General features: G+C 44.2%; 1 protein-coding gene across 6 annotated transcripts; it reads right to left on the bottom strand.

Moving 5' to 3' along the window:
• Positions 1-295: 295 nt before the first annotated feature.
• On the bottom strand, positions 296-27,011 carry cluap1 (clusterin associated protein 1). Of its 6 annotated transcripts, none has more exons than XM_038820251.1 (13): positions 26,969-27,011; positions 25,396-25,507; positions 23,240-23,324; positions 22,935-23,114; positions 22,038-22,133; positions 18,810-18,893; positions 16,486-16,619; positions 13,732-13,873; positions 8,612-8,684; positions 4,874-4,987; positions 3,255-3,310; positions 2,394-2,447; positions 296-766 (listed from the first exon to the last, which is right to left on the bottom strand). In XM_038820251.1, exons 1-13 carry the CDS (start codon positions 26,994-26,996, stop codon positions 614-616), a joined length of 1,311 nt encoding a protein of 436 aa, XP_038676179.1. In that variant the 5' UTR covers positions 26,997-27,011; the 3' UTR covers positions 296-613. The 6 variants fall into 6 exon arrangements, with proteins under 6 accessions (XP_038676179.1, XP_038676183.1, XP_038676180.1 ...); XM_038820255.1 differs by lacking the exon at positions 26,969-27,011 and adding an exon at positions 26,778-26,962; XM_038820252.1 differs by lacking the exon at positions 26,969-27,011 and adding an exon at positions 26,196-26,367.
• Positions 27,012-27,483: the final 472 nt, after the last annotated feature.

The raw sequence follows: 27,483 nt of genomic DNA on the forward strand, positions 1-27,483 counted from the left end.
ATTGTTTCTTAAAGCTTTCCTAACATCAATTTTGTGTAGTAACCTCTGATGTGGCACCTGGCCAAATGTCTTATGGAAATCCACAGGTTCCACTTCATCCATATTGTTTCTGACTTCCTTACAACACTCCAATAAATTATTTTTTTCTTAAAACCATGTTGACTCTGCCTGTTCACTGAGTGAAATATTCACTTTTATCACAATTAATTGTAATTGACCTGTGATATTACTAGAACCTCCTGTAAAATAGTGCAAAAAAGTATGTGGATTGGAGTGAAGAACTCACCACTAGGGCACCAGATAAAAAAATTATTTAATTAACATACAATCTATCAATATAAAATGGGTCGATCATTTCAATAGACTCCGCTCCCCGAAATGGAATTAGGGTCTGGATTCTTCTAACAACTGCACACAATGGCTTTTGGGCCATTTTTACTGTTTACAGTACAGGGAGGATAAGAGAGCTGGAGGAAGATCGAGGAGCAGTAGACAATGAGCATCTTGCACACTACATTGTGTAATCTGCTCTGCAGCCAAACCATAAATGTTAACCGAGCCAGCGACGTCCACATCCCATAAATGAATTTAAAACTGTTGCTGAGGGTTGGCACTAGAAGTCATTGTCACTTTCGTCAAGCTCCTGTTTGTGAATTCTGCTTGAGGGCTGTTCTGGCTGAATATCAATGCTTTCATCATCATCTTCAGCAATTTCATATTCATCCTCTTCATCTTCAACATCAATCTCACTGTCATCTGAATCCTCCTGAAGAGTAAGAGAATTCAGCAACTCATTAACCATTTGATTTAAACAGAACACATCACATAGAAAAGGATGGAGCGTTAACCATGCATTCCAGAGGGGGCAGCACCTTCACTCATCAGTGATCACCTCATCAACCTCGTGAGGTTTTGGATGGGCTATAAACGGAATAGCAAGCAGATGATGAGGAATTAAAGGCTGATACTTGAGGGGGTTCCTCCTGTGGCCTAATGGTATAGGTCACTGAACTGGTAATCTACACACCTAGAGCAATGCTCTGGGGTTCCAGGCTTGAATGCCACCACAGTAGATGGTCGAATTTGAATCCATCAGCTTCTATTTGTCGCTCCTGGCAACAGACTGGCAACCTGCTGCAGGAATTACCAGCTACGGAAACAGACAGCACACCTCTCGGTGGGGGGGAAAATGTTGAATTGTTCTGAAAGGACAGCTCAAGCTAATGTGCTGGATTTCTGCAGCAGCCTCCCCTGCCCAATGGTTACAAAAGTGAGAAAATCCCACCCAATCTGTACCACTGAACCAAAGCTTAAGCGATTAAACACCTAGCAGTATAATAAATTCTGTTCCTCCAATCTTGGCTGATAGCTAAAGAGCTATATAACACCAATGTGAACTACTGGTGGTACAGGCCTGTCTTTGAGGAGGTTCACAGGAATAATCCCATGAATGAAGAGCTTGTCATGTGAAGAGTGGTTGAAGTTCTGGGTCTGTATTCAATGGAGTTCAGGGGAGGGGGAGGAAATCACAATGTAACTTACAGAATACTGAGAAGCCTAGATAAGAGTGTACGTGGAAATGTTTCCACTAGGAGAGACTGGAACCCGAGGGGACAGCCTCAGAAGGAACAATCCTTTACAATGGAGATGTGGAGAACTTTCTTGAGCTAGAGGGTGGTGAATCTGTGGAACTCATTTCCGCAGCAGGCTGTGGAGGCCATGTCATGAATGTCTTTAAGACCGAGATTATGATAAACTCCCCGTCGGGGAATTGAACCCTGGTCTCCCGCATGGCAGGCAAGGATACCAACAAGGAAGTGATTTTAAGACAGAGATTGGGGCAGCACGGTGGCGCAGCGGGTTAGCCCTGCAGCCTCACGGCACCAAGGTCCGATCCTGTCTTTGGGTTTGCACATTCTCCCCGTGTTTGCGTGGGTTTCACCCCCACAACCCAAAGATGTGCAGGTTAGGTGGATTGGCCACGCTACACTGCCCCTTAATTGGAAAAAATGAATTGGGTACTCTTAAAATAAAAAAAAAAGACAAGAGAAGGCGAGAATTGTGATGAGAAACATCAGCCATGATCGAATGGCCTAATTCTGCTCCTCAGTCTTATGGTCTAAATGGCCTGGAGATTATGAATGAGAAACACCACACAACGACAAGGCATAGTTCACCATAGCACAAGTGCTAACCGCGACAATAGTATACAATTTAATTGCTCAGTGGTATTTAATTTAATATTTAGCCTTGAACCTGCACTGAAGTGAAAAACAAGGAGTAACTGTACAGCTAATGCCACGTTACGATAATAGCTAAAGTATACATCAATATAATTGCAGAATGAGCTACAGCAATAGAATAAAATGCCAAGTCTCTATATCTAAACCAACCTTGCTGCTGCTGGAATTCTTGACTTCCTTTGACTGAGCAGATAATGTTTGGAGCTTTTATGAAAGCAATAATGGAAAGCAACAGAAGAAAGAAAAGCAGATTTAAACTCAAAAGAAAACAAATAAAAAACCACTGATAAAAGTAGTGAGTCTGGGACTTTGCCACTTGTACAGATGCTGTGTCGAAGAAACAAGTTACTACAGCTAACAAAGCATTCCACAATTACACACATTTAACAAGCCACTATCCGAGCACACAAGCAAGCTGCACAGTGTTTCCTGTTTGGAGTTGATAAAAGGTGGAATCAGGTGCGGTTTACAGGGCAGAGATTGTTGCATTTTTTTGGAGTTGAGATCACCACCAAAACACCAATTACCAAATCGACAGAAAGGATGGGGAGGCAGTAAAATCCAATACTATCACAGCAAAAGGAAAACCAACTGGGAGATAGTGATCTTACAATCAGCAAAAAAATGAGGATGGTAATGGGGTGATAATGAAGCCTTCAGCTAGGAGACGACTTGAATCACTCAAACATTGCCTGTGTAACTCTTGCTCACAGGTTGAATGTGACAACATAAAAGGTGCAAATAAAAGTTTATTCGTCAAATTGCTTTCTTGGCAAGGGGCCTCCATTCTCCAGGCTCCCAAGTGTCCACCCCTCCCCCTCCTCGCTGAAGGACTCTCGGCTGTTCCTTACACGGGATGCATTAGAGCGGTTGCAGATGCAGGATGACTTGATCAGTTGCAACGGGTCAGAGGCTGCTAGAATCCACAGTCAAAACGGAGTTAATGTGTAGTCGTATAATCTACTACAGGATCACTAAACACAAGGCTCTAAAGCAGCTAGAGTCTCTCACCTCATCCTCAGTATCACCTCCGTGCATTGTCCCAACCACTCGACCACCAACTCGGCCTGTGAATGTTAAATTGATTATTAGAAGAGTCCAGATATCTCATTACTTTTGTATCTTCTAAAATATTAAAATGCTAGATGTTTGAGCCTCAAGCCTGAAACCAGTGAGCATATTTAATCTGCAAAGTTTACTGTCTGAGCAAAGATTAAAATTTGAGTGGAGGCAGGTACAGTTTACAGGGCAGATGTGTGAGGTGGTGTCAACAAATTTAAAAGAAATTTTGATCACAAGTTTCAACCATTTGCAACAATGGGTATTATTGAAATGCTGCTGATCATGGCTAACGGATGTCACCAAGTAGTTGACTGCAGGTTCAAAAGTCTTGAAAGATCAGCAACATCACTGTTCCTTGGAGAAATCCTAACAATGAACTTAAAGTAGAATCTTTATGGGGAAAGAACATGATTCGAGAGAGAAGGTAATGAGGGGGACAAGGGTTTGAAGACTCAAACCCAGGCAATTGACCCTGTTTATTCATGTTAATCATTCAAACTGGGTAAATTGTTATCCAGCAAAAGGCCAGGCTCTATGGTTCACACCCCATAATAAAAGTGCAAGTTCAGTATATGATCCTCCACTGAGGCCCTGACAAAGCCACCTTACCACAGGCCAATGTACTTAGTACCATGGGATATCAAGATAATTCCTGGCGGCACCATTGACGGGACAATTCCTTACATATATTGGATGATGGGATTAAAATTATATAAAAGATCAATTTGTTATTCCTGCATTAAAAGCAGGTAAAGTATCAGATCTCCAATTTAAATGATTAACTGAGTGATATTGAAGCAATATGTTGTATGGGCAGTGACTACGGCATTCTAGGTACTGGCACAAGCTGTGCACATTCTGGTTCTGTAGGTGGTGTGAGGAAGGCCATCAGATACCAGGGTAAATCATCAGAGCTCCAAGGAGAGAGTAAGCAAAATGGAAATGGTTGCCGCAGAAATAGCAGCCAGGGAGAACTCAAGGTTCTGGTGAAAGGTTACAGATGTGGAAATATTCAGCTTGTTTCATCCAGAGTCTTGCTTTTGTTTCTCAATAGGGACAGGCGCTAGATTAGAACAAACACAGACAGAACATATTATGAAGCTGGATTGTGACAACAACTTCAAGAGGGATTGGGACAGGCTTTTGGTGAAGGAAGTGTTTGGGTTGTGATCTTTAACAATGGTTCTGCACATTCCCATTTACCAGGTATCGTGGTCTGCAGAGTTCCAGTGCTTGCCAACTGTCTCTATAAGGGACCTAAAGGAATGTGTTTGAAGCCTTTCTGCCAAACTCCATTAGAACAGCATTAATAAGGGGACCACGGTGGCGCAGTGGGTTAGCACTGCACCCTCACGGCGCTGAGGTCCCAGGTTCTATCCCCGCTCTGAGTCACTGTCCATGTGGAATTTGCATGGGTTTTGCCCCCACAACCCAAAAATATGCAAGCTAGGTGGATTGGCCATACTAAATTGCCCCTTAATTGGAAAAATTAATTGGGTACTCTAAATTGAAACAAAACAAAGAACAGCATTAATAAAGCCTCCCCGAAACAAAACGGTACCACATACCCTGAATGGGCAGCTCCCTTGTGAGCCGTGGTTTCAGTGGTCTTCTATCTTCTAGATCACTATCTGAGCCTTCATCTTCCTGTATCTCATTGTCAGAATCATCATCTTTCCCTACTGGAAGGTAGAATAGTTGGTTAGAATCAACAATTTGTATTCATATAAAACATCCTACGGCACCTCATAAGAGCGTTAACAAACATAATCTGACACTAAAGCAATATTAGGACAGGCAACTAAAAGCTTAGGTTTAAAGGAGTGATTTAAAGAAGGAAAGGGATTTAGAAAATAACTGCAGATCTTAGGTACCAGGCAGCTGAAGATATAGCAGCAGATTTGGAGTGATTAAAATTAGAGACACACAAGAGGTTAAAATAAGTGTAGGGAGTACATTGGCACAGTGGTTAGCACTGCTGCCTCACGGCACCAAGGACCAGGTTCCATTCCTTTCCTGGATCATTGTCCGTGTGGACATTCTCCCCGTATCTGCATCGGTCTCACCCCACAACCCAAAGATGTGCAGGGTAGATGGATTGGCCACGCTAAATTGCTCCTTAATTGGGAAAAGAAATTAGGAGTATAGATATCTTGAAGGCTGTAGAACTGGAGTATATTAGAGCTGGGGCGGGTAGTCATAGGGGGATGAGAATTTTGAAATAGAGGTATTGCTTAAAACTGAGCCAATATATGGCAGCGAGCATGGGGTCAATGAGTGCATAGGGCGTCAGCAGCAAGGCTTTGGGTGAACTTAGGTTTATGGAGAGTGGAAGATGAGAAGCCTGCTAAGAGCTTTTTGAAGCAGTCAAGTCTAGGGGTAACAAAGGCATGCATGAGGGTTTCAGCCCCTGAGGTCCAGAGTCGGGCAACATTTTTAAAATTCAATCCCTAATAATTACCCTTGAACAGAATGGCTTGCTAGGCCATTTCAAAGAGCATTTCAGAGTCAACCACATTGGATCTGCAGTCACATGTACAGGTAAGGATGGCACTAAAGGACATTAGTGAATCAGATGGGTTTTTACAACGATCGACAATGGTTTCATGGTCATCATTAGGCTTTTAATTGCAGATTTCTTTATTGAATTCAAATGTCACCATACGTCATGGCGGGATTAGAACCCGGGTTCCCAGGATATTACACTGGGTTTCTGGATTACGAGTCGATTATTAATATCACGACGCCACTATTCACGTGACAGCACAAATGTGATCAGAAGCTCATTTCTGGGTCAAATACAACACCAAGAATGCAGTCTAGTTCAGTCTCAGACAGTTTCCAGGGACAGGAATGGAGTTTGTGGTGTGGACTGAGATGAGTTTCATCTTTCCAATATATAGGTGGAGGAGGTACTAGATGCTGGACAAGCAATCTGATAATTATGAGGTAGCGGAGCAGTCGAGGGAGTGGTGGTGAGCTACAGTTAGGTGTCGCCAGCATACATGTAAAAACTGACAGTTTTTGGACAGAGGATGTTGACATGAGGCAACCTGTAGATGAGAAATAAGAGGATCAACCAATGATTCTTAGACGACACTAGAAGTGGGAATAGATTCCCCTTGAAGGTAATCATCTGTCTACAACTGGATATAGATAAGAATAGAAACAGTAGAGTGTGAATTACCAGGTGCAGTCCCAACCAGCTGGATAGCAGAGCAGATTTTAGAGGAAGCTGGCATTGTCAACTATGTCAAAAGTTGCAGATTGATAGAGAAGGATGAGCGATAATAATTTGCCTGTTGTCACAGTCACATAAGATGAAAATTGCGACTTGAAAAGAGTCACGTCATTTTTGTACTCAGAAGAGGGTAGCACGGTGGCCTAGTGGTTAGCACAGCTGCCTCATGGCGCTGAGGTCCCAGGTTCGATCCCGGCTCTGGGTCACTGTCCGTGTGGAGTTTGCACATTCTCCCCGTGTCTGCGTGGGTTTCGCCCTCACAACCCAAAAAATGTGCAGAGTAGGTGGATTGGCCACACTAAATTGCCCCTTAATTGGAAAAAATAATTGGGTAATCTAAATTTATTTTTTAAAAAAATAAAAAATGTTGTACTCAGAGCAAACCCGACTGCAGAGATTCAAAGAGCTCCAGGAAAGGTGAGCACGCTCAGGATATTGAAGAGGAAAGGAAAGTTGGAGATGAGGGTGACAGTTTGCAAGGAGAGAGAGATCAAGGGTTGGGGTTTATTGAGGAGGGGCTGGTGATGACAGATTTGAAGGAGATAATGGTACCTGAAGAGAAGAAACAGTTAAGTTTTTAAGTTGCTTTGATATTACATTCTGGATCTATGGAAGACTCAGTGCACTGAGTAAAGTTCTAATTGTTCAGCCAACTTGGCTAATTGTGAACCAACTTGAAAAGCAATACCAGTACACAGACTGGCTGTGACAGCTTGGTCAGTGCACCAAGATACAACATTGCAATGTCATCACAATGAGAGGTCACTCGCATCGTGCTCCTCTTCCATGTTAGTGTCCCAGGAGAGACGGGACTGAGGCTGGAACAGCAGCTTACTGAGCCCCAGGGCAGACACAACTGAGGCTGGAACAGTTCCTTGCGGAGCACTGGAAGGGTGGCACCAGTCCATGCTTTGTGTGTGATAGTCTTAAAAAGATGAAACACCTGACAATGCTTCTCAGCTTCGGGATACAAAATAATTTGCATTTCTCTTGTACCTTTCTGAATTTCAGAATGTCCCAAAGTGCGTCACAGCCCATGTAATACTTCTGGAGTGTCACTGTTGTAATCTAAGGAAATGTGGCTCATACATATATTATTCGAATAATAATCTTTATTAGTGTCACAAGTAGGCTTACATTAACACTGCAATGAATGGGCAGCGCAGTGGTTAGCACTGCTGCCTCAAGGCGCTGAGGTCCCAGGTTCAACCCCGGCTCTGGGTCATTGTCCGTGTGGAGTTTGCACATTCTCCCCGTGTTTGCGTGGGTTTCGCCCCCACAACCGAAAGATGTGCAGGATAGGTGGTTTGGCCATGATAAATTGCCACTTAATTGGAAAAAATGAATTGGGTACTCTTAAATTTATTTTTTAAAAACACTGCAATGGAGTAAATGTGAAAAACCCCTAGTCGCCACACTCTTGTGCCTGTTCGGATACACTAGGGGAGAATTCAGAATGTCCAATTCACCCAACAGTGCACGTCTTTCGGGACATGTGGAAGGAAACCGGAGCGTCCAGATGAAACCCACGCAGATACAAGGAGAACGTGCACACTCCACACAGTGACCCAAGCCGAGAAATCGAACCCGGGTCCCTGGTGCTGTGAAGCAACAGTGCGAACCATTGTACTAGTTATATATTATTGCGGCAGCACGGTGGCGCAGTGGTTCGATCCCAGCCCTGGGTCACTATCTGTGTGAAGTTTGCACATTCTCCCCATGTCTGTTTGGGTCTCACCCCCACAACCCAAAGATGTGCAGGGTAAGTAGATTGGCTATGCTAAAACTGCATCCACACATTGCACATCAGACATATACACATATATTACGAAAGGCATTGTATACTGTCTACTGTGTTTGAAATTCATACTACTCTCTGAACTTAAGGTGACAACTCTATTATGTCCAACTCATTGAACAATGATCAGTTATCAATACAGCTGGTTACACACAGGTTCACTCACATCCAACAGCCAGTTACTACTGGACTTTCTATCAAGTCAAAATAGAGTTAAACAGTTGGAAATAATTAATAAATGAAAAGCACAACAGAACGTCACTTTACCTGAACTTTTCATCAGCCTCTTCTCCTCTTCCTTCAGTTTATTCTGCATGAGGCGCAATGTATTTTCAGTTTCCTGGAAAATGGGTATCGGTTACAACAGGACAGTCACTTGACAAAGAGTCAAAGATTGAACAATTATTATAACCGAGAACTCAGTTTTGAAATGACTGAATTAATGTCATAACTTTAAAACATTTACTGAAGCGAGATTGAGCAGCTAGAGTGACGAGCAAAACACCAAATCTGCGAGAAGCAGGACCCCTCAACAACACCGATATTTATACAGCAGCTTTAATATGATAAAATATCTCAAGGCACACATGGGGCATCATAAAACAAAGTACAACATCAAGCCATCTAAGGAGATGTCAGGTCAAGTGACCAAAGGTATGGCCAAGAGTTAGGTTTTAAAGAGTGTCTAAAAGAAGGAAAACAAGGTGGCCAAAGAAAAGTAGGGAGGATATTAGAGCTTGGAGCCTGGGAAACTGAAGGCACAGCCACCACTGGTGGAGCAATTAAAACTGAGGGCGCACAAGAAGCCAAAATTAAAGGGGCTCAGATCTCGAGTTACAGAATCATACAGTACAGAAGAGGCTGCATCGATAATACTACACTCAATCTATACTAAATCGCACTCTCCAGAACTTGGCCCATTGCTCGAATGTTATGACACTTCACGTGCTCATCCACATACCTTTTAATGGTTGGGAGGTTTCCCGCATCTACTACCCTCCCAAGTGCACTCCAGACTCCCACCATCCTCTGGGTGAAAAAGGTTTTCCTCGAATCCCGTCCAAACCTCCTGCCCCTACCTTCAAATTATGTCCCCTTGTTATTGATCCTTCAACTAAAGGGAACAGCTGCTTCCTACCCACCCTGTCCATACACCCAAATTAGGACCCCACTCAGCCTTCTCTGCTCTAAAACAACCCGAATCTATCCAGCCTCTCTTCATAGCTCAAATGCTCATCCCAGGCAACATCCAGGTGAATCTCCTCTGCATCCTTTCCAGTGCAATCGCATCCTTCCAATAGTGAGGCGACCAGAACTGTACATAGTACTCCAGCTGTGGCCTATGTCATAATACCCTGGGCTAGTAAGAGGTCAATTGCAACCCCACTTGATGCAGAGTTGCAACAAAAGTGAAATTAGATGTTGTTTTAAAATACCACGTAATTTTATTGGAGATCTCTACTGCCTCCCGAAAATACACAAGGCCAACACACCAGGCCGTCCTATCGTTTCAGGCAATGGGACTCTGTGTGAGAACCTCTCTGGCCACATCGAGGGCATCTTGAAACCCATCGTACAAGGTACACCCAGCTTCTGTCGCGACACGACGGACTTCCTACAGAAACTCAGCACCCATGGACCAGTTGAACCAGGAACATTCCTCGTCACAATGGATGTCTCGGCACTCTACACCAGCATCCCCCATGACGACGGCATTGCTGCAACAGCCTTAGTCCTCAACACTGACAACTGCCAATCTCCAGACGCAATTCTGCAACTCATCCACTTCATTCTAGATCACAACGTCTTCACCTTTGACAACAAATTCTTCATCCAGATGCATGGAACAGCCATGGGGACCAAATTTGCACCTCAATATGCCAACATCTTCATGCACAAGTTTGAACAAGACTTTCTCACCACACAGGACCTGCAACCGATGTTATACACCAGATACATCGATTACATTTTTTTCCTTTGGACCCACAGCGAAGAATCACTGAAACGACTACACGATGAGATCAATAAATTCCATCCCACCATCAGACTCACCACAGACTATTCTCCAAATTCTGTTGCATTCTTGGACACACTCATCTCCATCAAGGACGGTCACCTTAGCACTTCGCTTTACCGCAAGCCCACAGACAACCTCACGATGCTCCACTTCTCCAGCTTTCACCCGAAACACATTAAAGAAGCCATCCCCTATGGACAAGCTCTCCGTATACACAGGATCTGCTCAGACGAGGAGGAGCGTAACAGACACCTACAGATGCTGAAAGATGCTCTCGTACGAACGGGATATGGCGCTCGACTCATCGATAAACAGTTCCAACGCGCCACAGCAAAAAACCGCACCGACCTCCTCAGAAGACAAACACGGACACCACTGACAGAGTACCCTTCGTCGTCCAGTACTTTCCTGGGGCGGAGAAACTACGACATCTTCTTCGCAGCCTTCAACACATCATCAATGAAGATGAACATCTTGCCAAGGTCATCCCCACACCCCCACTACTGGCCTTCAAACAACCGCGCAACCTCAAACAAACCATTGTTTGCAGCAAATTACCCAGCCTTCAGAACAGCGACCACAACACCACACAACCCTGCCAGGGCAATCTCTGCAAGACATGCCAGATCATCGGCTTGGATACCACCATTACACGTAGTAACACCACCCACCAGGTACGCGGCACATATTCGTGCGACTCGACCAATGTAGTCTACCTCTTACGCTGCAGGAAAGGATGTCCTGAAGCGTGGTACATTGGCGAGACCATGCAGACACTGCGACAACGAATGAACGGGCATCGTGCGACAATCACCAGGCAGGAATGTTCCCTTCCAGTCGGGGAACACTTCAGCAGTCAAGGGCATTCAGCCTCTGATCTCCGGGTAAGCGTTCTCCAAGGCGGTCTTCTGGACACACGACAACGCAGAATTGCCGAGCAAAAACTTATAGCTGAGTGCAGCCTCAACAGGGATCTTGGATTCATGTCGCATTACATCCACCATTACCATCTGGCCTGGACTTGCAAAATCCCACCAACTGTTCTGGCTTGAGACAATTCACACCTCTTTAACCTGTGATTATCCCTCTCCCTGGATCTGTAATGATTTGATTACCTGCAAATGCTCGCATTCCAAGCATTGTCCAGCATCTCTGACTTTGTCTATATAAATGTTTCTGGAACATACCTCGCCATTCACCTGAGGAAGGAGCTGCGCTCAGAAAGCTCGTGTTTGAAACAAACCTGTTGGACTTTAACCTGGTGTTGTAAGACTTCTTACTTAGAAGAATTAAGCAGTTTGTTACTTCAGTATAGAGAGAGAGAATCCCTTCTTCTTTCAAGGTCTAATCACTTATGCCCATTCACTCAGAAGCATCATGCAGGAACCAATCACTGACTGTTGTCAGACAGAACACTGTCCCTGGCCAGCCCATAGGTTGCCAGCCAGACAATCAAACTAACTTCCTCTAAACCTGGTTCTTAGAATTCACTGGACGTTGACAAGTCTGTTTTCTCCTCTCCGAAATTTAACCCCCGGAAAACACTGTCCTGACTAGATAGCTGCCTCAGCGCGAGTCTACTGCTTAAAGGCACATTCCAATTATGGGTCCATGGACCAAAAGAATAAATAAATAAATAAAATAAATGGGAACAAAGAGAAATCAAAAGGAAGGACTCCGGAACACCTAAACAATGTTTCGTCCAGCTCCAACATTACCTCCCTTCTCTTATAATCTATTGCATGATGGATAAAGACAAGTGCCTCTATGCCTTCTTAACTACTCTATTAACCTGTCTTGCCACCTTCAGGGTTCTGTGAACAAGCACCCCAAGATCCCACTTTTGCTCTGATCTTCCTGGTCTTGTTACTCCTTCAAAAGTGCATCACCTCACACTTCCAAGGTTAAATTCCATCTGCCACTGATCTGCCCATCTGACCAAACTGTATTTATCTTCCTCAACCCAAGATCTTCATCATCATTACTAACAACCCTGCCAATCTTTGTGTCATCCACAAACCCCCCCCCCCATTATCATCTATGTTGTTTATATATCATAAACAATAAGGGACCCAGCACTGATCCCTATAGTACGCCACTGGACACCAGCCTCCAGTCACACAAACAGCCTCTACCACCATTCTCTCTCTATCTCCTACCACTAAGCCAGTTTTGGATCCATCTTGCCAAGTTACCCAGGGTCCCATGTGCTTTTTTTACCTTCTTTTATCAGTTTCCCATGTAGGACTTTGTCAAAAGCTTTGTTGAAATCCAAATAAACTACGCCAACTACACTACCCTCATTTACACACCTGTCAAATCTAAAGAAATTAGTTAGGCATGATGTCCCTCTGACAAAGCAACGCTGACTATCTCGGAGAGACGGGGTTTGGTCAAAGTGGAGATTAATTCTCTCCTTCAGAATTTTCTCCATCAGTTTCCCTATCACTGGTCTGTAATTCCCTGGTTTATCTGTACCACCCTTCCTGAAAAATGGAACCACATTAGCGGTCCTCCGTGGCCAGAGAGGAATTAATAATTTGGGTCAGAGCCCCTGTAATTTCCTCCCTTATGTCCCACAGCAGTTGGGGATACAGCCCATCCGGATTTGGGCATCTGTCCACTTTTAAGCCCACTAAACCCTCCAAAGCTTCTGACTCAAATAGTTCAAGAACCTCATAGTCCCTCTTCCCAAATTCTGTACCTACATCCTCCTTCTCCTGAAGACAGATGTGACATACTCATTTAACACTCTACCAATGTCATCCTGCTCCACACAAAGATTGCACTCTTGGTCACTAATGGGTCTTACTCTTAATATACTTATAGAATATCTTGGGATTCTCCCTAATCTTGCCCACCATTTCTTTTTTCATGCCTCCTCTTTACTCTCCCAATTGCTTTCTTAAATTGCGTCCTGCAGTTTCCAAACTCCACTAAGGCCACCGCTGATCTGCTCCACCTGTACCTGCTAAAAGCCTTTCTTTCATATTGTCCTGAATATTCTTAGACATCCAGAGTTCTCGGGGCTTGTTGCTCCTACATTTCACCCTAAGGGACTGCTGTGGGACTGGAGGAGATTACAGACATAGGGAGGATGAGGCCATGGAGAGATTTGAAAACAACATGAAATTTTTGAAATCAAGACGGTGCTCACCAGAAGTCAGTGTTGGTCAGCTAGCATGCAGGCAAATGAGGGAACAGAACTTGCTGTGAGTTAAGACACAGGCAGCAAAGTTTCAGATGACAAAGCTACTAGGACAAAGCTTAACTTTACAGTCCTCCAGAAACTTTTCTTCAACTTTTGTGATGGCAAACTGCACCTTGCATTTCCGCTACAACTTCCAGTTAGTTATCTGCAGTCACCTACCTCAAACCTTTCCTGTTCCATCCTATGCAGGTCTTCAAGCTGCTGCTCCAGGTAGCACAAGTTACGGAACTTTTCTACATAGATCTCATACTGTTTCTGGAGCTCCTCCTCAATCTTTTCATATTCATCCATAAAGGCCGGCCTGAGGTGAAAAAAAAACACAAAGAATCTTGACATTTAAAAACACAATTCTCCAATCATCTCACTGCTGTGTAGTAAATGGTAGACCGGTCAGTTCCAGTTGGATGATATTTTGCTGGTTTGCAATTCCTCATGCTGTTTGCAGGGCAGCAAATCTTTCATATTAGCCGATTAAAATGATTAACTTTCCCAACTATTGAGAAACAGATCCAATTATTTAAGGTTACTAAAAATTCACACGGTGCTGAGGTCCCAGGTTCGATCCCGGCCCCAGGTCACTGTCCTGTGGAGTTTGAGCATTCTCCCCGTGTTTGCATGGGTCTCACCCCTACAACCCAAAAGATGTGCATACTAGATGGACTGGCCACACTAAATTGCCCCTTAATTGGGAAAAAAAATAATTGGGTACTCTAAAATTTAAAAGAAAACAGTCACTAAAAATTCTGAATGATTCCATAGTTTGGAACACCAGCCCACTAGATAATGCAATTGAAACCAATTTACAAACATCTATTAGAACATGTCATGATTGGAAAATTGAGGTTACTGAATCTCCCATACAAGGCATCGAGCATTAATAGTTGTGCATTTTCACCACACCAGAGTGCACAATGAACTAATGTACGTCACATTATATTAGTGCATGCAAATGTGTTATTTCTCTCTGGTCACAGGGGAGGTGCCAGAGGACTGGAGGACACCCAACATGACTGAACATTTTTTAAAACTCATTTGGCGAGATGTGGGTGTCGCCGGCTAGGTCAGCATTTATTGCTCATTCCTAATTTCCCACGAAAAGGTGGTGGTGAGCTGCCTTCTTGAGCTTCTGCAGTCTCTGTGGTGTAGTTATCCACAGTGCTGTTTGGGAGTGAGTTCCAGGATTTTGATCCAGTCATAGTGAAGGAACGGCAATATATTTCCAAGTCAGGATCATGAGTGGCTTGGAGGGGAACTTCCAGGTGGTAATGTTCCCAGGTGTCTGATGCCCTTGTCCTCCGAGATGCAAGCTGTCTTGGGTTTGGGACGTGCTGCTTAAGGAGCCTTGGTGAGTTTGTGCAGTGCACCTTGTAAATGGCACAGACTGCTGCTGCTGCGGGCCGATGGTGGTGGGAGTGAATGTTTGTAGATGAGATGCCAATCAAGCAGTTTGCTTTGTCCTGGACATGGATGGAATTACCGGTTTTTAAAAATTTATTTGCTCATGGGATGCAAGCGTTGCTGGCTGGGCCAGCATTTATTGCCCATCCCTGAGGGCACTGAAGTGTCAACCACATTGTTGAGGGTCTAGAGTCACAAAAGGCCAGACCAGGTAAGGATGGCAAATTTCCTTCCTTAAAGGATATTAGTGAATCAATGGGTTTTCATGACAATTGACAATGGTGTTATGGGCGTCATTAGACTTTTCATTCCAGATTTTTTATTGAATTCAAATTCCACCAACTTCCTTGGTGGGATTCAAACCCAGGTCGCCAGAGCATTACCCTGGGTCTCTGGATTACTAGTTCAGTGACAATACCACACCACTGCCTCCCCATAAGGTTAATATGGAGCAAGCAAGGGCAGCACAGTGGCACAGTGGTTAGCACTGGTGCCTCAGAGCACTGAGGACCCAGGTTCGATCCCAGCCCTGGGTCGCCGTCTGTGAAGAGTTTGCACATTCTCTCCGTGTTTGCATGGGTCTCACCCGCACAACCCAAAAAGATGTGCAGGGTAGGTGGATTGGCCATGCTAAATTGCCCCTCAATTTGAAAAAATAGTTGGGTATTCTAAATTTTTTTAAAAACATGGAGCAAACAATTTTTCTGTTCCAATCTGTATAAGTCTCAGTCTAAAATGAATTGTGAGGAAGATTGATTCCATGATTCCATAAATATACTGAGTACCAAATTCTAGTCCTTTCATTATTGTGGCACCTGCATTTCTTAGGTTAGGCGAGCTGTTTTGCTGGGTGTAACTGGAAGCAGATTAATGGTGAATGATTTTGATTAAATTATTTTGATTAAAATCTCAACTGTTTGAGCGGCACGACAACCCAGTGGTTAGCACTGTTGCCTACGGCGCCGAGGATCCTGGCCCCGGGTCACTGACTGGATGGAGTTTGCACATTCTCCCCGTGTCTACGTGGGTTTCACCCCCACAACCCAAAGATGTACCGGTTAGGTGGATTGGCCACACTAAACTGCTCCTCAATTGGAAAAAAAATAATTGGATACTCTAAATTTTAAAAAAAGTCTGAACTGTCCATTTATATTACCTACTGCCCCAACCTACTGATCATTGTACATGCTTGCACCACTCTTCTGGACTACCGTACTTGCAGGCACTGTCAACTATGAATGTTGTTTGAGCATAATGTGCAGGGACAACAGTTGGTATGTTCCACTGTTTCCTGCCGAAGCCATCAATTCAGTGGAAAAAAAACCTTCACAAAGGGACCACCTCTCCTTCCACCAAACTTCATTTCCTAACCCCTTCAATTGAAGCTACTTGAAGTCCACACAATGTCCTCTTTTTATCATGTAAGGTCCATGAATGGCACAGCAAGGTTGTGATTGGTAATTTGTAAAAGCCAGTGCACAAATCAGGAGACTATCTGCCATTTCAGAGTCTAACCTGACGCTCTGCAAGGTCTGTAATCGCTTCTTACTCCTCTCCAGCTCCATCTTCTTCTTTTCAATCTTAGCCTCCAGGTTTGCTTCATCAGAGGCAACATTGTTCAGCATTTCCTTGGTCTTTTGTACTTGCTCCTGTAACAGAAACAGCAGCAAAATATTGTGTTTCCAATCATGGGAACATTGCCCCAGTTGGCTACTCCAATCCCTAAAATCACTGGCTCAAAATATCCCCTGAATAAATCTGGCAATTGCTCCCAGGAGAAGAGGATAAAAATCAGGATGTGGGAATCACCTGCCAACTGGAAGCTTTCGGTCATATAATGCTCAGTCTAATCTCCATGAACATCAGCATGAGTCAAAAATAAGACTTACATTTATATAACGCTTTTCACAACCACCAGATGTCCCAAAGTACTTTACAATGAATTAAGTAGAACATAGAACATAGAACATAGAACAGTACAGCACAGAACAGGCCCTTCAGCCCTCGATGTTGTGCCGAGCAATGATCACCCTACTCAAACCCACGTATCCACCCTATACCCGTAACCCAACCCCCCTTAACCTTACTTTTTAGGATACTACGGGCAATTTAGCATGGCCAATCTACCTAACCCGCACATCTTTGGACTGTGGGAGGAAACCGGAGCACCCGGAGGAAACCCACGCACACACGGGGAGGACGTGCAGACTCCGCAGAGACAGTGACCCAGCCGGGAATTGAACCTGGGACCCTGGAGCTGTGAAGCATTTATGCTAACCACCATGCTACCATGCTGCCCCTCAAAGTACTTTTGAAAGGAGTCACTGTTGTAATGTAGGAAACATGGCAGCGATCTGCACGCAGCAAGCTTCCATGACCAGCAATGCAATAATGACCAGATAATCTGTATTAATGAAATTGATTGAAGAACAAATATTGACCAAGACATTCTCATGTTCTTCTTCAAAATAGTGGCACCGAGCCTTGGTTTAACTTTTCATTCGAAACACAGCCTCCAACGGTGCAGCACTCCTCAGTACTTGAGTGGAGTGGAGGGCTTGTGTTTATGCTCAAGTCACGGAACGGGACTTATTAAAAAAAAACAAGAAAACAAAGCAAATCAATGTTGGATTTTTTTTTTTAAATAAATATTTTTATTCTCCTCCTTTTTCATATTTTCATCAAAATTTACACCCCCAACATACAATCAACAGTAACAAATACAATGTCAATCCCCTGGCCAAAAATTCCTCCCTCCCACCAACCCCCAACATTTTAAATTAAAGAAACATTAAAGGTAAGGATTCAGGAATCCACCATACATAGTCACCAACAACATACACAGTCCAAGACTCCACCCCCCCCCCCCCCCCCACCCCCCACCCCAACCCCAAAACCACCACCCTCTAATGCTCAACGTAATCCAATTCTTGAACGTGCATAATAAACAAAGCCCATGAATTGTAGAACCCTTCCCCTCAACTCAAAACTTCACCTTCTCGAGTGTTAAAAAGTCCGACAGATGCCCCCGCCACGCCAGGGCACTGGGTGGAGAAACTGACCTCCACCCCAACAGGATGATCCGCCTTCAGGCGTTCAGCGATGCGATGGCTACAACATCTGTCGCCGCACCCGCTTCCAACCCCGGTCGATCCGATACCCCAAATATGGCCTTCACAGGACTCGGCTCAAGCCGCACCTTCGAAATGATCCTGAACACCTCCCCTCAATACCCCTCCAGCTTTGGACAGGACCCAAACGTATGAACGTGGTTTGCAGGCCCCCCCCCCCCCCCCCCCCCCCACACACGAACATCCTCTACCCCCTCAAGGAGTTGGCCCATCCTCACCTTTGCGAGGTGTGCCCTATACACCACCTTCAGCTGTATCAGTCCCAACCTCGCACACAGTTGAGACATTTACCCCTCGGAGCACCTCACACCACAACCCCTCCTCCATGCTCTCTCCCAACTCTTCCTCCCATGTCAACATTGGATATTTCTGCAATTTATTTTATAACTAAAAAAACAAAAAAATGTTCCTATCACTCTAAAGTTCAGCAGATGTGTGGAAGAACCCCACCTGATATACCCTTTGGGAATGGTAATTTGGGACAGGTAGGGAAACAAATGTTTTGAAGAAAGCCAGTGGGAAATTATCAAAATTAGATACAGCTACTAATGAATACTTAGGTGAATTTGTTTTCAAAACATGGGATCTGCCCTGTGTTTTTAATCATAATTGTTGTCATCTGGACAGAATGGGATAGGCGGAGACAACAGTAAATGCCCTAAGTTTCATTGGCCTCTTTGTTTGATTTGAGGAGACACAGTCACTCACTATAATTTCTTTAATTCCAGCTCTCAGTGCCTTCTCGGTCTCATTGATTTCCAGGGGCCTGGCTATTGCTGCTGTTCTCATCTCCTGTAAAAAAAGGCGGAACTCATTACTATAAAACTATAAAAAACACATAGAAACAAAAGGACAGGTAAAGACCAGCTGGTTCCATCAGACCAGCCTGATGGTGTCACTATCTGACCATGCAACCCTCCCCCAACATGCTAACTCCTCAGATAAATGGGTAACTTCATGCCAATTTAGGAAAAACTCTGGGGCATTCCGCTCTGACTCCAGTTTGTCAGTAAACAAGCCTCTGGTGCCACACAGTGGCAGGAGGAGGCATTCCCCCAATACCCAGCTATCCCTACATACAATGTCAGGGAGACAAAGCCCCTAATCCCTACCTGCCTTCTAAATGGGGTTATGTTTTTGCACTCAGGAAATAAACCAGCTCCCTCTGGAATATTTGCAGAGAATCACTGAGGGAGAAACTTGCTCCCGAGCTTACTTGACTCTTTGCAAGAGATAGTTCCTGCTGACATCCGATCTAATTCTGTGCTTAGGTATCTTACACATGTGTTCCCTGCTTCTGTCCAAGGGTGTTGAAGTTATGGAAAAAGGACGCTGAAGTAGACAGTGTCAGAGGAGTCAAAAGATAATTGGAAACATTCCTAGAAAGAGCAGGGTTGATGGATGTGTTGTTAGGAGCAGGATGGAATTGACTGCTGCAAGAAGTGGGGTGCTTGCTGCTCTGAAACATTCTCGAGAACAATTTTTACAGATGAGTAAAGGACCTAAATTTAACAGTTCAATCATTTCTACAATCTCATCCCTCTATGATGCTATGCCTACTCTTTGCATTCCATTCCACTGGTCTGCAGTAAGGTGGTGAATTATCAATGCAAATGCAAAAACAAAATGTTTATTATATGCTTACAGTTAAAACTAAAAATAGCTGGCTTGATATTATTGTCCCCTTAGATAAGTCTGTATTCTAGTAGGATTTTTAAAAAAAATTTAGTGCACCCAATTATTTTTTTCCAGTTTAGGGGCAATCAATTTAGCGTGCGTGGCCAATCCACTTAACTTACACATCTTTGGGTTGCGGGGGTGAAACCCACGCAGACACGGGGGAATATTCAAACTCCACATGGTGACCCGGGGCTGGGATCGAACCCGGATCTCAGTGCTAAGGCAGCAGTGCTAACCACTGTGCCCCCATGCCGCCTATTCTAATGAGACCATATTTGGAATAAACAACTGTGTTTCCTCCAGCTATCTGGAGTCCTGCAACACTGAGTCATCTTTACTGCACTGAGACCAGATTTTCAGGTGGGCATGCAAAATCCTATTCTGATTATTTTTGTGTTTTCCAAAATGAACACCTGACCCATGGGTGACTTTGCCTGGGAGTTGTGCCTTTTCCTACAGGGGTCAGGTTTGTGGTGTATTTTGTGAGCTGTGATGGAGGCTGTAAAGAATGTAGGTGGGAAGGTTTGCCGATAAGGCCTGTCTCAGTTCCCAACATAGCAGCCCTGCTCCCAAAGTTGTTAAAAGACCGCCTCAACTGCACCCTGCAACCCCGATGCCCTCTCAGATCCCCTAGGCCACCTCCATTACCCCATTGTATCCACCATAGCTATTCCCCCTATGAGATATTTACAGTGCAGAAGTCATGCAATAGCAATGAGAATTATTTTTCGATAATTGGGGGGAAAAAACAATTTTTAACAATCGAAACTCAGAATGCACACACACAATCATTGATGCTGGAATTTTTAAAAATTACTCCAGTGTAAAAAAATATCCTTTACCTGTCTGTTAGGTTTGTAAACAATTGAGAAACCGTATCAAAGACTTATTCTGTTATTACAGCCTCTTAAAAATTTCAATTGTTATTAGATCACTAAACTACCTGCTAAGCTGAAGCTATTATCACCTTTGGAATCTCAGCCAAACATTGATAACTACTACAGCTGTCATGACAAAAACTTCCAGCTACATTGCCTGAAACTGACAGAATAGAAGTCCATTTCCACTGCAAAGAAGAGTTTGTCAATAGAGGTGAGCAGGTGCAGACAATTTTTTTTCAACTTTCAAAAATAGCCCTTTTTTTGAAATCAGCCAGGGCTGTCAGGCGATTTAAATCACAGTACAGAACATAATGGCAGAGGCTGACAGAACTTTTTTTTTAACAGTTTGATGCATTATAGCACTTTTGAGAATTGGAAAAGTAGTGTAATGCATGACACGATTACCCAATGCTAGTTAATATAACTATATTAACTTATCTTTGCAGATCAGATCCCTATAATGAATCACTGTATTAAAAATACATCTACATCACAATAGAGTAGTGCTGACCAGTGTTCTACCATGCCACCTTAGTTCTGAGATGCTCCTGATTCAAACCATATGTTGGAAGTCCTATGAATTTTAAAAACTGGCGAAGATCAAGTTCGCCAGGGGTCGCAAGAAGGGTTCTACGTCAGATGGAAGCTCTTTTTGTCTTTAAGTATCTAATTTGTCACCAGGGAGTGGGGGATTTGGGGGAGGGGTGTTGGGTAGTTTAGGGGAGAAAAAGGGGAACATTGACAAACTGTGATGTGTTTATATTTGGTTGCTGTTTGTGTATGTTATTGATTGTATTTGGAATAAAATATATATTTTTTAAAAATGTACGAAGCCCTGTTCCACTAGTGCATACCTCAGCTCAGTATGAAAGTAACTCAGAAGTAGCATAGATGCATTTAAGGGGAAGCTAGACCAGTGCATGAAGGTGGAAGAGATAAGTATATAGATTGGGAGGAGGCTCCTGTGACATGTTTCGGATTTGTAATTTCTATGTAATTATCTGATGATAATCAGACAGTTAGCATTGACCTGAAATATTAACTCTGTTTCTTGCTCCAGAAATGCTGCCCGGCCTGCTCAGTGTTCCAACATTTTCTGTTTTATTGCATATTTCCAGCATTCACAGTATTCTGTTGTAGTTTGAATTGCCAATCCATCAGTGATTTGATTTCAAGTTCAGAATCAAGTGCTCTTCACCATGACTCCAAAAAACTGCAGCAAGGTTTTTGACACCATATTAGACTTGGAGTAATATTTTGTTGAACTGGTACTGTGTATTCATACTGAACACAGTAAAACCATTCATCCTTCATTCTGGGATATTGATATCTTCCAGTTGTTAGTTATTTGTTGAAAAGGGTTCTGCCGACTCACCCTCAGATCTACTTCTTTTCCAAGTAAATCAAAAACTGTTGCTCCTTTGGAGGTAATCTCAGAGGCCAGTTGTCTTGCAATTTTCAAATCTGAAATCTGTAATGGGCGACAAGATGCAAAATATTGAAGCTGCAACACATCTCTTTTCAAACATTATTATGGGTTGGGCAGCACAGTGGTGCAGTGGTTAGCACTGCTGCCTACAGCGCTGAGGACCCCCTGTCTGCATGGGTCTCACCCCCCACAACCCAAAGGTGTGCAGGTTAGCTGGATTGACCACACTAAATTGCCCCTCAATTGGAAAAAAATATTTGGGTACTCTGAATTTATTTAAAAAAATAAAAATGTCTCCTTTGCGGTTTAAAAAAAAACACTATTATGGGTTGTTTTCACACAAAGCATAGATTCTAGGTTAGCACTGAATTCCCCCATTTGTAAAATGTTAGGGTTCATTTATATATTTAGTGTCCATGAATCCAGAGCAAATCACTTGAGTGTCCTGTAGGTGTAGAGCCCATGTTTACTGTGTGTTCAGGATTAAAACCAGAGGAAGTTTCACTTTTTAGTTCCCAGTATGCTGGTACGTCAGAGAGCTAATTTGATCTTGTGGAAACACTGACAGCAAAGCTAATGCATTAAACATAATCCTGTCAATCAAAATACTGTGCAAATTCAGAAAGGTGAAGCTCCTGGAGAGTACAATCTCATTAGAAAGGACAGTGAGTCAGATATAGGGCTAGACTTGGTCCTGAGGGGTGCTTCAGTCTAGTGAAGATCTGCTTCAGTAGCAGAAGAATTTTACCAAATTTGCCCCTAGATTATCTTGATTATATTATCAATGAAACAAACTCCAGTGCTAATCCTCTCCTAAATGAGGAATCCTTTTACACTGCTCACCTTTGACCCCAAGTCAAATTTGAATTTCAAACTGTCGTCTTCAGTATCCTCACTTCTGTCCAATCGCTTTGTCTTCATGGCATTGTAGAGAACGGTAGTAATCTTCAAAAGCTCTTTCACTGCGTAACCATCAGCCTGGTACAGCTTTTTGGTGTTGAGTTTAATGTGAGCTTTCGTAGCCTGCAATACAGCAAAGTATATCTAGGCACAAAAAGTACTGAAGCCCTCAATGAATCTCATCCCTGGGTTCATACTGCCCGACAGTTTGTACATACTGGACAGAGGAAGAGCTGCTTGATGCTTACCATGAACTGAGCTACAGCTTTAATGAAGAAAATTCGGTCCTGTTCTGTATCCACATCTGTTGGGATATCTGTCTGAGGCTCATATCTGGTAAAACAAAACACAAACAACATTAGTTACTAGTGGACAGCACGGTGGCATAATAGTTAGCACTGTTGCCTCACATCGCCAGGGACCCGGGTTAAATTCCAGCCTCACGTGACTGTCTGTATGGAGTTTGCACATTCTCCCAGTTTCTGCGTGCGTTTCCTCTGGGTGCACCAGTTTCTTCCCACAGTCCAAAGATGTGCAGGTTAGGTGGATTGGCTATGTTAAATTGCCCCTTAGTGTCGAACGGTTAGGTGGGGTTATAGGGATAGGGCAGAGATTGGGCCTAGATAGGGTCCTCTCGGTGCACACTCGATGGGCCGAATGACCTCCTTCTGCACTATAGGGATTCGATGATTTCCCCTCCCCCTAGGGGCAGCACGGTGGTGCCTACGGCGCTGAAGACCCAGGTTCGATCCCGGCCCTGGGTCACTGTCCGTGTGGAGTTTGCACATTTTCCCCGCGTTTGTGTCGGTTTTGCTCCCACAACCCAAAGATGTGATGGTAAGTGAATTAGCCCACGCCAAATTGCCCTTTAATTGGAAAAAAATAATTGGGTACTCAAAAATTTATTTTTTAAAAGACTCTTTACCCAACCTCTCCTCTCGCACTTCTGACTGGATTTAGAACTCTCAAGGGTGTCCACTTAAGAGGGTCATGGTAAACCACATCAACCATTATGAATATGGTGAAGCAGAACTAAAATCTCACACCTTCCAGTGAGAATAAACAGCTCACCTCAAACCGGTGATCAGAGTTATCTGCTCTTCCCTTTTCTATTTTGAAAATATTGAAATTTAACTTATTTATATCAAAAATTTGGAACACACCATAATAACACTTGCATCAAAAAATACAAGCAGAAATATAACCTCAAACAACAACAATCAATTCCCCCCTCCTCGTCACTAACTGCTAACAGTGACCCAGCTCTTTAAAGTACAAAATTAACGGCCGCCATCTGATAGAACCCATTGATCAACCCCCTCACCGCAAAGGTAACCTACTCAAGGTACAGGAATTCCATTAAATCATGCTGTGGCACTGTGTGGCATCGCCTGCCTCCAGCTCAACAATATCCGTTGCCAGACCAGCAACAATACGAATGCCAATGCATCCACCCCCACCCCAGCCTCAACTCCGGGTGGTCCGACACCCAAATACGGCAACTAACGGACAGGGTTTTAAGTTAACCTTCAGGATTGCTGATATGGTGCTTAAAAAAGACCCCCAAAAACCCATCAGCTTGTGTGTGTGGTAAGCCGGACCTCCCGAGCACCACTCACATTTATCCTCGATCCCTTCAAAAAATCAACTTATCCTGGCCCTGGTGAGGTGCACCCGAAACACCACCTTGAACTGTATCAAACTCAACCTCGCACAGGATGAAGTAGCATTCATCCTATGGAGGGACTCACTCTGTACCTCCTCCTCCAGAATGAGTCCCAGCTCCTTCTCCCAACTGGCCATCACTTCTTCCACCGAAACCTGTTCTTCCCCCGCGGTTTGCCCATATATCCAGGGCATGTTGCCCTCCTCCGACCCCACACATGAGAGTAGACAGTGGTGCCTCCGGGAATGTCAGAAATTCCCACCCCCCCCCGCCCTGAACTAATCCTTGCTGGGGTCAGGTTCCGAAGGGTATCCTTCTGTAGTAATTAACAACTGCGTGACTTTGTCTCAGGCTATCCCAAAATGCTTCACAGTCACTGAACCTTCGGAATATGTAATCAATGTTGTTGGAGAGATAAATGCTACAGCCAATTTGTACACAGGACGGTTCCAAGATTATCAAACAAGATGAATAACCAGAAAATGTGTTTTGGCGGCCCAGGTTGGAAGGTAAATAGTGAATCCTCCAACTAGGGAACATTCCTGCACCAGAGAAGCAGCCTTGATTATGGGTTCAGATGTCAGAGTGGATTTGACCCCACAACCTCAGGCTTTAATTCCACAACAGATAATACATAAGTAACTGAAGTATTCAGGGCACTTTCTGAGGAAAGCTTGGCTTTCCTTTGACCTAGCCATGATGTGCTTCACAGCTTTCTACTCTTGTAGGATTACAAACCTTTTCACAAGCCAAATAAGAATCTCTGCTACCAAAGGGAAATTTGGAATCCGGAAATTTTCCATGGAGATCAGGCGAGGGTACCCCAGGGCCCTCATCATTTCGGTAAAGTCTGAGGGGAGAAAAGTTAAGACGGTCAGTATTTACACAAACGGGTCAATTAACACATTGCTCAAAAATCTTGTCTCTGTTGTTGGTGAGACAATTCCTGCAACTTGCCCAACATCACACTTCTCATGAGAGCACTCTGAAAGCACGCAACATCAAACTGGAGGTGTGGTTGCAGATTTTCCACATTTGTACTCAGATTCCTAAAGCTCTCATTCTAAATAAGTTTTGAGGACGGAATATTGACAAGTCTAAGAAACTAATGGTAATTAAAGGCATTAACACATTATGTGGTACTAATAGTAAGTTATTGCACCCCACAGATATCTGATCCTGCCTCAAATCATTAGACTCTCTGGAAACAAATATAGTTGAAAGAATGGTGTAAGGAAGAGTGCACTGCTGGTGCTAATTCAAAGTAAATCTTATTCTCATTAATACCCACAGATTCCAAATTTGGACAAGTGGTACAAGAGAAAATGTGTAAAACATCAAAAATACAGCATGGCTCTTTAACTGTGTCTACCCTAGAATTTAAAAGTGGTGACTATTTTCTATTTATCGATATCAATAATATATAAAGACTCCTTTACCCCCGAGTGGTGAAGTGATCCTACTGACCCCAACCCCTTGCTAACCGGGCACTGCCTGAGCCCACAGTCCAAACTCTCGGGTATGAAACAGATTCTTACTCCTCAGGTCCCTGAACGACATGATGCCGCCGGAATCTACAGCCTCCTTTGCGCCTGGTCTCACAGATCTCGATCAAATCTTACTCACTTGTGTGCAGCAAAAACTCTATACCTGTCGTACCTAATCAGATTCAGACCCGCCCCCCGGGTCTGTCCCCTATTCCCAGCCCACCGGGCCTGTCCCCCTATTCCCAGTCCCCCTATTCCCAGCCCACCGGGCCTGTCCCCCTATTCCCAGCCCACCCGGGCCTATCCCCCTATTCCCAGCCCACCCGGGCCTGTCCCATTCCCAGCCCACCCGGGCCTGTCGCCCTATTCCCAGCCCACCCGGGCCAGTCCCCTATTCCCAGCCCACCCGGGCCTGTCCCCTATTCCCAGCCCACCCGGGCCTGTCCCCTATTCCCAGCCCACCCGGGCCTGTCCCCCTATTCCCAGCCCACCCGGGCCTGTCCCCCTATTCCCAGCCCACCCGGGCCTGTCCCCTATTCCCAGCCCACCCGGGCCTGTCGCCCTATTCCCAGCCCACCCGGGCCTGACCCTTATTCCCAGCCCACCCGGGCCTGTTCCCTATTCCCAACCCACCCGGGCTTGTCCCAGATCCCCGAGTGTCTCCCAGTCCCTCTGCCCGGAATCAGTTCGTGTTTGTCCCTCCGTTCCTGGATTCCCTCTCTCTTGCTGCCCACTGGATGTTTTCCTAACGCCTCTCCAGTTCCCGTGCCCACAGTCCGCTGCGAAGCTTGGTTTCCATGGAGATTCCAGGGACGTTCCCCCACCTAAAGCATTCTGGGAGAGACGCCACATGATGGCACGTGATGGCGTCACTGTGACACGTGCCCGATGTGACATCACAATATGACGTGAAACGTCACAGATCAGAAGAAGTCTGCAGGCCATTCAGCTCATCAAGCCCTTCCCTACCAGTGAATAAGTTTATAAAATCATCGCTGATCTAGCTTAATCTCATCTTCCCGTTTGCTATTTCTGTCTTGTGATGTGTAAGATGGCAACTGGCCAAAAACCTTTGCTTTATATATCAAGACATCAGAAGTCACATGAATTTGGTACAAAGTATTTATTCAAAGAGCTCCTTGTTTTCATTTAAAAAATGCATGCACCATAAAAACATGAGTAGATAATTTGCAAGTTGCTCTACATGTATTGCCCATAAAGAAAATGATCACTCATAAATAAAAAACTTTGTTCGTTCTCATGTGCCCCAATTTAATCTGTCCCTACACATGCATTGCACACACAATCTTTAAAGTGTTCAGGCCTTCTAACAGTACGT

This window comes from Scyliorhinus canicula, chromosome 15, assembly GCF_902713615.1.
Source record: "Scyliorhinus canicula chromosome 15, sScyCan1.1, whole genome shotgun sequence".
Taxonomy (NCBI): Eukaryota; Metazoa; Chordata; class Chondrichthyes; order Carcharhiniformes; family Scyliorhinidae; genus Scyliorhinus; species Scyliorhinus canicula.